This window comes from Phalacrocorax carbo, chromosome 9 (genome assembly GCF_963921805.1).
Source record: "Phalacrocorax carbo chromosome 9, bPhaCar2.1, whole genome shotgun sequence".
Classification (NCBI taxonomy): Eukaryota; Metazoa; Chordata; class Aves; order Suliformes; family Phalacrocoracidae; genus Phalacrocorax; species Phalacrocorax carbo.
The window spans coordinates 6,587,346-6,600,936 of NC_087521.1; the positions used below are offsets into that span (position 1 = coordinate 6,587,346).

General features: G+C 39.6%; 1 protein-coding gene across 2 annotated transcripts in view; it reads right to left on the reverse strand.

Moving 5' to 3' along the window:
* The window catches only part of NOVA1 (NOVA alternative splicing regulator 1), a 156,717-nt gene extending 143,140 nt beyond the window's left edge, over positions 1-13,577 (reverse strand). Inside the window, exons 1-2 of one of the 2 annotated variants that reach the window (XM_064460181.1) lie at positions 12,771-13,577; positions 10,765-10,908 (exon numbers count right to left, since the gene is read on the reverse strand). In XM_064460181.1, the coding sequence (XP_064316251.1) occupies positions 10,765-10,908; positions 12,771-12,906 (280 nt within the window). In that variant the 5' untranslated portion in view covers positions 12,907-13,577. The remainder of the gene's footprint in view (positions 1-10,764; positions 10,909-12,770) is intronic. The other variant, XM_064460180.1, reaches the window with a different exon arrangement.
* Between the last annotated feature and the right edge of the window lie 14 nt (positions 13,578-13,591).

Consider the following 13,591-nt stretch of genomic DNA (forward strand, 5'->3'; position numbering starts at 1 on the left):
CATGCTACAAATATGAAATTTATATCAGTTCCCAAAATACTTTTAGTTTTAAGCACACTTGACTTGAATATCAGATAGCCATCATCAGCTTAACTGCACCTCCCAAGTAAGCATACTTTAAGTAAGCATTAAAACCTCATCACACAAAAACAGTGCTGCTAATGTATACTAATTTACACCAAAATCCTTGCATGCTTTCTTAGTTCTGTCTTCACAGAATCTCTGACAGGGAAAAGCCATCCAAATTAAGACACCTTCATGCTTACAAGAACCAAGAGCATTACGATCACCTGTTCTGATATCCTATGCAATAACATTTCACAATAAAAAATCCCTGCATTATCTTTTTAGGACCCCATTTAACTATATGCATATTGTTAGGAACAGGTAATTAAATTTTAATTGCAGTTGAAATAGCAGGACTCTTAGCAAATGGTTGTCATCACTTCTGAAAGTTTGTATTGGGAGAAACAAGGCACCCAAATCAGAACTGGCCACTCTAGTAAAAAGCCAAACACTAAAAGATAAATAAATAATGAAAAAAAAAGCAATGATCTTCAGACAGCCAATACTAAGCTGCCAAAATTTACAAGCAGAGACTTCCCTACAAAAGAACACACAACAAGAATTTTGCACAGGATGAAACTTAACAAGTTCTTGTACTAGACAACACTGAAAGCGTGGTAGTCATCTACACACCACATTAGTAATTTACTCCATCAAAAAAGGTCAAAAAGTGGATACACAATGAGTTTACTTTTCCTCATTCTGAGTATATGCATGTATGTTGGAGAAGGGAAAAAAAATCAAGGTACTTATTCTACAATTACGGATGACTAAATTTTATGCTTTTCTCAGGTCTGCACCCTCCAAATCAGGAAGCACTAAGCTAACAAAGTGTGAAGGACAGAATTGGAACTAATTCTGATCATTAAACCCCACATTCTTTCAAATAGTAAGTACCATCAAAACCATGAACCGTTGGAAAAGATAATACAGAAGCAAGAAAATGATTAGTTACTAATCAAAGTACCATTTAAAAACTGAAATAAAAATTAACTAGGTATACATATAATATTTAATTCAAACACTGACCTTGCTACCACTATCCACTCTGTATCTCCAAGACTAGAAAGTTCTACAATAATTGCATAAACTGAGGGGGCTTTGTTTTTAAAAGGAACAGGAAACCTAAAGGAGGACAAATATAGCTTCCCTCTTCATTGATTTTTCTCATCAAGAACATGCAAGACTAAAGCTCTGAGGCTAGCAATTACATGTGGATTTCTACATACACTGAAAAACACTGTTTTCAACAACCTAACTGATTTAAAATCTGGCTACCTGAGAAACCATTTGTTTCCTTCTTCTAAATACTAGTTATTCAGGGAAGGAACTCATGAAGAACACAAGTAAAATGAAGAGCTACTGGCTACACAAAGTAACTTCCTTTTTATAGGGGCTCTTTCCTGTCCCAGCCTAAGAGTTCACCTGTTCATCGCACAAAATTTTCCCATCTTTGTTCTGGTTATTTGGTATCAATTTAACAGAAAAAATTATTTATTCATTTAATATATCACGTTAGCACTTACTAGAACAGCTAGTCATAGATGTAGATCCATACAGAACTAAACAAATTGTAAAATTATGAAGTATGTATTTCATTATTATTAAAAGCAGTGCAAATACTAGATGACCACTTGGCATTACCAACATAAACAAAAAACCAGAAGTTTATATCCCTGGAAAAAAAAAATCTTTGTAAAGTTATTTTTTTTTTTCTTATAGCATTTCACAGTGCTAGAAATTACATGTCGCTTGAGGAAGAGTAATCTTAACAAAAACTGGCACACTTCAGTGTGCTGCACTGCACAGGAAAAGACTCAGAAGTGTAGAATGTGATATAATTATAAGGAGTTCCCGGGGAATCCAATTTTACTTTAGATTGACAGAGTTGCCAAGTGTTCATCTAATACAGTAAATAGAAGACATACAAAGAATGGAGTGTGCACACACATGCAAGACAGAAAACAAACCCCATACATGTTCTACGTCTAACACTTCTCATTGCAACGATTCATTTTTATAAAGCTTTAAGGCATCCAGTAGCGTTTCATCGCAGACCTTTCAAAATCCCCACAGACAGAACACCAGAAGATCCTCTCTTGTTCCACAGAAGTTTTCTTCAAATCCAGGTCAATAAGCTGCTAAAAAGCCACCTATTTCCCTTTTTTGTCTGTTCCTCAGGAAAACTGTTGGTAGGCTGCCAGATTACAATAAAACATAAATATTCTTTAAGTCCAGTTCAATACTACTGCCAAAATGGTATCTGCTGCAGCACCTGAATTGCTGCTGCTGCTGCTGCTACTATACGCTATCCTACCTACACTCTGGCATCTCCTAACACCGGATTACAGATGGGGAAAAATATAAACCTCAGCTACATCGAGCTCCAACTCAGCATATGGCCCAATAGGTCTTTCCTCCCCCTTCCTTCATAGCCGTGATATTTCACTGCCAACTCTTTGGGAATACACTCTGATATAGCTTTAATTCCATAAGCACCCTGGATGTTCAACGAAGCCAACTGAATGGACACATGCCGTTTCCTGCTTTTCCAGTGCATGACTTCATATAAATGTTTTCAATAATTTGTTATAAAGACTCCACGGTTGTCTATTCAGTTAAATATTTGTAATTTTTCATGTACCGTTTGAAAATCAGAGTTTAGAACGCACTAGGAAGATGATAAATTGCTGGTGCCTCTGATTATCTCATTCTCTACAGAGAATTTTCTTCCCCATATTGCCAATGAAGAATCTAAAAAGAACTAAAGCAATTACTTTAAAATAAAAGAAAATACACGTACATACAAATCTTCCAAGAGCTTTGGAGGTGTGCACTATGGTTCTCGATTCAAGCAAACAGGTGTCACTCTATGAAGTGGGGGAAAATAGTACAAATGTGTGAAGCTCTTTATGTGGGAAATTACAAGAGAGTTAAATGGCACTCAGCAAGGCACAAAAAGTGCTTTTAAAATAGAAACAAGGGAACATGCAGAGAACCTCAGTATCTAATTTAATTAATGATTGAGAATGCAAAGGCTCCAACTGGTGAAACATTAGCAGCAGCCATGAATTTCACTGTAGTTCTGTATAACAAGTAATCTTACCTGAGTGATTCTCAAAAAAATGTCAACACATCGATTGTATTTTTCATCTGATCCTGTCAATGCTGAGATGACAGGCCCTGCAGGATGCAGTGAGAGATCAATGATGAAAAACAGATGTTTAGTCTTTTCACAATCAAAACCTACAAGACCAGGCAAATACGAAATTTTGTCTGAGATTCATGCTTCTTTATAGCCAGCACATGCTAATGTTACATAATCATTGTCATATACATCAGTTGACAAGGGATCTGATCACAGGTCATTCATCTCACCAATGTATAACTTTAAACCTGGTCCCTAGCATACTATTATTTCAAGTGCTATCTGGTCACACAGCTAGTTATTTACAACAGCTACTTCATACATCAGCCTATGTTCTCTGGCCTTTCATGAAGGAGCCTGAATTTTCTCCATCAATTATGCAGAACACTTAAATCTTACACAAAATATATTGCAATTCAGAAGTCGAGAAGAGCAATGCGTAATAATAGTGCTCATAACTAGCTTAAGTAAACAGTGATAAATTAATATTCTGAAGTTTCAAAGGCATGTTAGCATTGTGCAGCTGGGAGCTGACTTCCATGGATGTGTTTCCAAATACTGCCTTAAACTGACATTTCAATCAGACCAGTTAAGTACTTGCAAATGAATTTTAATGCTTGGCTATAATCAAGATCAGCTCGTTTAATATTAACTAAACCCCAATCAGATTCAACCATAATTAATTATCAAATATGTTAAAGTGAAAACAAGTTAATATGGGGGGATGGGAATTTAGGTAGTTGTCATTTTATTATGTATTAAGATATTTAATGTCTACTAAATATAGGGGAAATTTAAAACAGAGTATCCTAACAGTCATTCCTCTGTTTTCAAATTAAAATACAAGCAATGTAGTTAAACCTTATAACACTATGAATAATCACAAAATGGGATGCAGGTACCCCTGAAGTCAAAGCAAAAATAGGATGGAATACAGCCTTACAAGCCTGCAAAGTAACATTTAAAAGATCTCTAGGCTAAACTCCGTTTGATATTTCGGGGGATGGAAAGACAGAATGGCCTTGAATACCACCGTGAATGTAAGGAACCTGATAGTTCCTTAAAGCCGTGTCATGCAGCCAGGAAGAAGATAGTAGTATATCCACAGTAAATTAATAGTCTCGCACATGCAGAGCATACTCATTTATTCCAACTGCCAAATACCAAGTTCCAATTTTACGTCTTTCCGAAAGAATCACGGGACTGAGGTAGCCAGCACTAGCACCAAGACTACCCCACTACAGAGCATAATACAGTACTCCAGAAATTCATACCAGACAAACAATATAACTCTTCATTTACAGACGACTGTATCTGTTGTCAGAATAAACACGAGTATTTTTGCTAAGTCCATTACAACAGTGACATTTCAAAAACTTATTTATCAGCTTCATTACTCCACAAATGTATTCGATAAACAGGAAAAATGTATTACAGTTTTAAAGTACATTAAGAATTTTATGCTAGTGTCAAGCAAATCCAATTAGAAAACCAAAAGGCCTACCTAGAAACATGACCGTCAACAAGAGTCAAAAAAGCAGCCTTTCCGTTTCTAGTATGTATTGCGTTTTATACCATGACACTGCAGCCTCCGAGGGTCAGATTAATTAAGATCAACAGCAGCTGCAGTGCAACGTGAGAAGCACACTGCCACAGCTCTCACCAGTCCAGCCCAATTACCTGCAGCATTCCAGCACCGGACAACTGACAACTCCCCTACCCCTCACCAAGTCATTAACCCCCACTGGCCTCCTGATAAACGCTGAAAAACAAACTAACCTCTTTTTAAGACGGACTGCAAAGCTAACTGCATCTCCTGCAGGATGCAACGACGAGCCTCAGGGAGATGTTTGCCTTAACTTTATGCTAGAGCTGTGTCCAAAGATGAAAATGAGACAGCAACAAGGTGCAAGCCCTCCTCCCCAGTCCCTCCTCCCCAGTCCCTCTGTGCTCCATTTCTAAAAGTCCGTCTGACAAACTCACCAAATCCATGGTTTTCTCCCCTGACCAAAAAGCTACTGATCATTTACAAAATGAACTCTGTGGTCAGCTACTGAGGACAATATCTAAATTAATGCAACTAATTACAGAACAAACTAGATCAAAGAGTTTTTGAAAAAGGGATTGCTTGTTGTATGTTTCACCCATTAAGAAAAGGAAGTACATGTTTCTTTTACTGCATGAAGAAGAGGAAAACAATTAAGGGATTCAGACATTCCCTGTTTATATTTTTAAAAATATTAGCTCCAAGACCTATGTTCTGACATCCATTAGAACTTTGATCTATCTGCAAATTTCCATCAAAGTATCGTACAGAAATTTAAAACGTTATGAAAGAGGGAAATTTAAAATTTTTAGTGCACACCAACTTTGGCTATCTTTCTTCGGTTTTGGTTTGGGTTCCCCCCCTCCCCCCCCCAGAACGCATGAGCCCAGAAAATAGATATTTGTAATCAATAATTGCTTTACAGAAATCTCAACTTCATCAAAAAACAATACTATTACTAGAAGCACCTTCGCCTACATAAGCTTTCTAATCTACTTAGAATCATTTGATTTCCAATTATATTGAAAACTAGTCAAAAGCAATCACAAGAAAAAGGTTGAAAATTATTAAATATGGCATTTTCCTGTAGTAACAGCCATCCGCACTTTGTTCTTTATTTTGCCAACTAAGTGCGCATATAATTAGTCTGTATCATTTATTAAAGTTAGGCTAACCATTCCAAACCTATCAGAAGTTGTTTTAAACCTTTCTTACACAAGACAAAGACATAGCACATTCTTGCAAACCAAAGCCATTTACTATGTCAAAATTCATTCACTCAGTAAGATTAATAAGTCCCTACATGTAAAAGAAATCAGTGCAAAATTTCTACTTAGGCTTCCACTCAAAATTTGTCTAAGCCTACCAAATGAGAAGCTTCTAAGTGACAGTACACTGGGTGAGTTAAATATGTAACACTCTCAAGATCATACCAAGTTACATATTCAATTTCAGCTTCCTTTTAAATGTAAAATACTAAAGATCTGCTGGGTAACAAGCTAACTTTTTTTTTTTTTATTCTGTTCCAGTAACCAGGCAACAGACAACTGTCTAACTGAGAATTATCTCTCTGAACAGCTGGCAATCAACACTTGGGGGTTTTTGGTGGTTGGTCTATTTTTTTTTAAACTAGTAGAAAGATCAGTTATTCTGGTGATTGCTTTACAAACCTACACGGCTCTAGATTCCACTTCTGAAATCTCTATGCACTATTTAGTCATTTCCTCAGTCCCATTATCTCTAAAGTTACTCATGTAAGTAAATGTTTACAACAGAACCTGAAGATCTTGGATATATACTTTTGACGTCCCTAATTACAAATGTCAACACTTTAGAAAATATCAGAAGTATCAAGAGTAAAAGCGAGATGCATTTATTGATGTATGACAAGCCACCTTCAAGGAACTATGACAACAGACAGCTAATAACTAACGTCATTCCTACTTCTAACTCCATCACTCTTTTCTCTTCATAACTGAAAAAGTATTTCACTTCAATATTATTTCAAGTGTTGATTATTAAAACATATTCCTTTCCATACCAGACTTTAAGTTATTCTTAAGAGTTATAAATTAACATGACAAATCCTTTATTATATAAAGGAAATAATAATGGTGAACCAAGCCTGATATTTGATACCTTCCCCCTTCCTAACAGTTTAATAGGAGTAATGAAGCTAAAAAGTGAACTTATTAATTATAAATTCTAGTAAAGTTGTGTTACTTACACATCCAATGTGTTTGAAAGGTTTTTAAGAGTCAGAATTCGAGACTTTTCAAAAGGGCAGTTGCACAAAGATTAGCTAGACAGTCTCCCATAATACATGAATGTTTCAAAAAAATCTGATATTCAAACACAAAACATCTCAAATACAAGTCACTTTGTAAAAACATAACTTGGCCACACAACACAATGCACCCTCTACACGAGGCAGGGGAGGAAACTCCCACCTTTTGTGTTCTCCAAACATTTAGATCACTACTGACTAGAAATCTGCTACAAACACACCACAGCTAATCTATTGTTAAAAGCAGCAAAACCTTATCCCCGTTTAATTATGCTTTTATTAATCTCTGCTCTTAATATGATCTAATTTCACTACACATATGACTTCATATTCCAATAAATTGAAAAACACTGACCGAGCTCAAATTCACTCAAGCACGAAGTTCAGACCGGGCAAGATCCTGTTGCAGGATAAACAACGTCATGCCACGTAACATAATTTTGTGTGCGCGTGCATGTGCGTGTATGACCGGGGCAGGAGCGCGCAGAGGGGAGCGAGCAAGAGTAGATGAGAGAGAACAAGCGAGAGTGCACGCCAGCATTTACAATGGAAAAAACGCATATGTCCAGAGTAGGTTGCAGTCCAGTGCTCACTAAATTCGGAATGGAGAAACAGATAAGACAATGAGAGCTTAATACAACAGAAATAGTGACTCTTTTTAAATTATTCAAAATAAAACCATATATTAAAATAGCTTCACAGAACAGCCACTTTATGAAGTTCGCTTCATTAATATTGATCAGTAGCACGGCTACATCTGTATTTAAATTTTGGACCAGAACCTACTAGTCAGTATACACTCTGTACTTCTCTGCAGAAAGGATCGGCACCATTTCGTTTAAAAGTAGGGCATATTTTGCCATTTTAATTTCATTTCCGCTAATCTAGGGGGACAAGCCTGAACTGAAAAGAATCAGGGATAATCTAAGCACAATAACCCAAGTCAAATTGCAGAAGTCCAGACAATTAGAAAAATTCAGCTGGTAACCTGAAAAAAGAACAATAAATTGTGTACTCAGAAAATAAGACTGCAGTGGACGGTAATGTTTTTGTATACTGCTTCCTATTTTGTAAACTAAAATGTTCAGTGAAAAGCTGTTTTTTCCTTCAATTTCTTGTAATTAGAGCTGCCATATAATTCTTCAGTAATTAAGTCACCTTTTGACGCACAAAAATAATTCCAACAGAAATCAGTCTGCATACTGAAGTCCTATATCACAGAGGAAAAAAAAAAAAAAAAGAACACTATTAGATCATAGGAACTACTCATGACTTCTGTATTACAACCAACTTCCTCCTTTCCAAACAGCAGCTTACTCAGGCTGGGCTAAAACTTCAGCAATACAGAGAAGTTTCACAGCAGCTTCGGTGAGAGAACACTCCATAGCGAAATGTACATTAAAGACATTTATAGTGACAAACATCAGACGAACAGACTAAGTAACTTCTATTAGGAAAACAGAATAACTGTGTAAGAAACTTAGTAAGAAAAATAAACCGTTATCTTTATATTGGCTATTTCACAAGGTTTGTATTCCCTAATGCTATATGAACACGAGAGTCTGGAAGAAACCCAAAAGCCATCAGCTCAGGGAATGCCAGCACCTCCGAAAATTCCATGGGCTGGTGGACAAATGCAAACAGAAAGACTAACGAGAGCTAGCCACGCTGGAACCCGTTTTTCATCCCTGCTCCATCCTTCAGCACGCACCAGTTGCCAACTTCCTTAAAACACTCATTTTCTGTATGGCACAACGTGGCTGCAAATTCAAAGCGGGCTGTATGAAGTCAAACTGGAACTTCATCTGCACCTGTTACAGTGAAACTGCTTGAGCCTCGCTGCCCTAGTTATTTATATTATTACTACTGATTTTAAGAGGGAATGTGTTTATGTCACAAACGTTTTCACTCATGTCATTCTAGCTTGCTAATTTTTATTTTTCAAAGGTTCTTCTGCTACTACTGCTGTATCGTCACGATTTGCTACACAAAAAAAATATGTAATTCTAATTTAATCAGAAAACAGAAGAACTTAGCTAGAGCACTGAACAAAAGATCTAATCTTTGGAGGGTCCTTTCCAAGTGAGTGTAAATAAACTGTAGTAAAATGAAAAGGCTTGTAATTTGGTATTTGGAATATTCTTCATAAACACCAATTTTCTGTAACATCCTTGCATATCTGATACCACCTCATGTATAATGCAGAAAATCTATTTCATTTTCAGCTATTGACAGTGAATTTAATTTACTATTGCTGCTCTTTACCCAGATTACGTTATTAATTCTGCAATCAGGCTCTTTTGAGCGTTTTTATTTCTTCCAAGAATTTTCACGATTCTACATTGATTTTTTTTCCACCCTAACATACCTTTCAAAATAAAAGGACATTTTTTTCTAACTTACTAAAGAAAACTAAAAAAAAAACCACCTCAGAGAAAACAAGCATCAATTCATAAGCTGTATCTTTCAAGAGGAAAAAATATACATGCATCACTTTAACCTCTGACATTTAACTATTATAAACTACATTCATTAAAGAGATGTACAACAGGTGCATTGAAGTTTCCACATAAAAAATCATCATTGTAAATATACCACAATCTCTCCATTATTAAAAAAAAATTGCCTACTTCTGTCTGACACTAAATTAGAGGATGGGAAAGCTAAATGCTACAATGCTAGTGTTCTGTTCACATCCATACCAACTGCCTTCACTATTTTGTAGAATTCAGTCATCCTGTTAAACTAAATCAAATGCAAAGCAGATCTTATTTTTCCAACAGAAGAGAGTCAGTAACACCTCGTCAACTCAATTTTAAATCACCAGTTATTCTTCAAAATTAAAAACACCAAAAAAGTGTTAGCTATGTTATTCTTTCGCATCAGTTTTTAAGAAGTCCTCTAGAACAAAGTTCAATTACAGAACGCTAATTTGTCCATCTGTAAGGAAAAAAATTATTATTCAATTGCAGAAGCTAAAGTCTTGTCTATCATTATGTAAGACTCCCTCTTCAGAAATCTTATAAGGGAGAAATGCTACATCAGGTATTTATTACTGTTATTCGCAAACATTAAAGACTTATTTCTTGTGCATTAATACAGTCGATAAAATGCTCGTTTCTTTATTCATCTGAAGCATTTCACTTTTATAATAGAGTTTTCTTCCACCATCATGATAAACATAACATAAAGAATATCTGAAGAGCAGCACTTGTCCCCCTTTACTTCACTCCAGAGCCAGTGAACAAAGCAGTGAAGCAGAAAGAAGGTACATAATGCATTTAAAGTAAATGGCCCATTCTTTAAGAGGAGGCCTCTCATTTTTACTCATTCTAACTTAATTGTCATTACAATGTCTGGAAACTTCAAACGAACAATTATTTTTATGCCAGCTGTCAAGTTGGCTCCTTAAAGCTAGATTTCAATTTTTTTTTTTTCTAACTAAAAAACAAAGCAATCAAAATGTTAACGGAAATATTCTTTTGCAGAAACATTGTAAACATCTTTAAGCATATTTCAAGCAGTTGGTGCCCAGCCCATTCCATACACCAAGACAGACAACATTTATATTCACTGTTGCACTTTGTAACATACTTTTCTGAGAAATAATGCTTCCAGCTGCACTGGAAGCTTAGTCGTCAATACATGAAACACACTGATACGTACACACATCCCTTGGCATATAAAAATAAAGAATTGGCTAATTTTTGCACCTACCTGGGTAAAAATCTTTGGATTTAGACAGCTTGATGGTGGCCCCAGTCTCTTTCTGCAACTGAACAATTGTCTGTCCTCCCTTCCCAATTATAGATCCAGCAGCATAACTAGGTATGAGGACCTTTAGAAAATACTGGCCATCCTCTGAAAAATTGAGATATGCATGGTTAATATGGCTTACAAACGTCGATTTTTTTTTTCCCTCCCCAGACCCACAAACAAAATGTTACATCTTTAAACTCATCCGCTAACTCATGCCTTTACATCTAACCAGTTGCGTCATTCTACAAGACATGCATGTACAAGACGTACATTTTAAAATAACTTGCTCAGAAGAAACGTACATAAAGAATCCACATAGATTCCTTAATTCTGTAAAAGAGTAAGAATAAAATCCCAATTATATTTCAAGTGTGGATTTCCCCCCCCTCCCCCCAGTGGTAACCACAGCGTGCAGAAATGATTGGCCACCTTTAAAAAAAATAAAGCCTTGCACGAAAACATGCCCAGTGACAACTACAACCTTGCTTGAAAATACTGCAAAAGAAATGCCAAAACTAAGAAGGAATGAACTGTAAATTCTGACGGGCTATTTGTTTGTCATTAGCAAACACATGAGAATAGCAATTAGCTATTGCCTGCATTCTTCTTAAGTGAGCAAAACGACTACTCTGCTACCAAATAACCCACCCAAAATGTAGGGTTTTATTCCAAGCATTTCAGCCACTGCCAAGAAAACAACTCTACACGGTACGGATGGAATCACTTGCCTAAGTAATCCTGATGTATTCCTTTAGCACTTCTTAAGCGACAATGATCTCTTTTAAGCTCATTAATTAAAGGACATTAAGAAGAATTTTTCCCAATTGATCAAAAGCCTAAGTCACTTATTTTAAATACACTTAAAAGGTGACGAGATAGACAATGCCAGTCTTCTACCCACCACTAGCGTTAAAGCACACAATCGAACCGGAAAAAAAAAAAAAAAAAAAAAAAAAAGAGACATGTATAATGAATGGAGGGGGAAAAAGAAAAAAGAACTCCCAGGCTGGTTCGGCACCTGCACAATTGCCTCTGCTCTCCACGGCTAAATCCGCGACACCGAAGTCTAAGGACCTTCCGTCACCGGCTCCAAAAAAGTGCAAGACAATACGGGTCCGCTGGGTCCCCAGACCCGGGCTCTCCCCAACGTCCCATCGGCACGGACATCAAGATTTCTATCACAAAACCTGTTTCACAAAGTTGTTCTTTTCTTGCCCCCTAAGGCGGAAGGAACGATCCCAGTTCACCTGACTTCTCCTATCGGAGACTACCAGCCTCTCAAGAAGTGCCTGCGTGTGAGAGTCGTGCCCACCCGCGTTCCCACGGCCGGCTGAGCCACGCACGACGCGCAGCCGGAGCGCTGCGCTTCGCACCGGGCAAATAAATCCCCCCCCCCGCCTCGGTGCATTGTCGTGACGGCTCCGGTGCGAACGGCCGGGAGGAGATGCCGGTCCCGCTACAACTCATCTCCTCCCGGACGAGCGGGACGTTACCCAGCGAGCCCCCGCAGCCGAGGCGGCTCCCCCCCGCCACCAGGCAGCCCTCGCCCCCGGCGCGGCGAGCGGGCGCGCTGACAATAGGAGTGAGGCCAAGGAGGAGGAAAACGCACGGCAAGGCTGAAATTCAACTTGCGACCCAGAGGATGTGGAAGGAGGAAGGCGCGTTTGCCGTCTCCTTCCAGCTGCCATTTATTTTCGCCCATCGCTAAAGGGGCGAGGGAGATAGCTGGGCTGCAGAAGCCCCTTGTGCTCCCTCCTAGTCTCCGTAGGGTCACGGCTGTGCAGCCCCGGCGTGGATATTAAATAAAAAGACTGGTAGATGCTGAAAACCGACGCCATTTTGATGAATGATAACATTAGAGAAATGGGAATGTTTGGGGGGGAAGGGGGGAGGCAGGTAGGGAAGCGGAGAGGTGGGTGGGTTGGGCGGGGGGGGGGGGGGGAGGTGACAGAGGATATACCCACCGCCCGTGTTGGTCCTCTTGGTGCTGCCGGCTTCGGGGGGGGCTTCAAGCGGTCTTTTCCGGGAGTCCGGCGGGTCCAGGTCTATGGGAACCCCGGTGTGGGTCCCGTTCTGCTGGATGGGAGCTGCCGCCATCATGTTTGCTGCTGCTCGGAGGAGAATTGTCTCTTCCCTTCTGTGGTGGGGGGGCAGGGAGGGAAGGGGGGAGGAGGAGGAGGAGGAGGAGAAGGAGGAGGAAGGGGGAGGAGGAGGGGAGGGGGCTCGTCCCGTTCTCTTGTCCTTTTCGAAAATGTAGAGCTAAGCTCGGGATTGTCGAGGATGCTGCGCGCCTTGTTTATCTGGCACCCGGGGGGAGGGAAGGGAAAGGAGGGAGGGAAGCGGGCAGGACTGGGCTGGAGGAGCAGCTGCAGTGCAGTGTCAGGAGGAGATGAGGAGAAGGGAGACAGGGGAACGAGGGGGGCGAGAGAGGGAAGAGAAAGGGGGAGAGGGGAGGAGGAGGAGGGGAAAGAGTGAAAAGAGTGAGACAGGAGGAGGAGAGGACAGAGTGAGTGGGAGAGGAGAGGAGGGGAGAGAGTGAGTGGGAGAGGAGAGGAGGGGAGAGAGAACGAGTGAGACTGAGGCGGCGGGGAGGGAGGGAGGAAGGGAGGGGGAGAAGGAGGGAGCGAGCGAGCGGTGTAAATGGTGGGCGAGGGAGCGAGTGGGAGATGATTCACGCTGCCTCCGACCCCCCTTTCCGTCCCTGCCTGCCCTGGCGCTGCGCCTCGCCCCGGCTGCCCGCCGCGCCCGGGCCCCCGCCGCCCTGCCCCACTGACGGGCTCGGCAG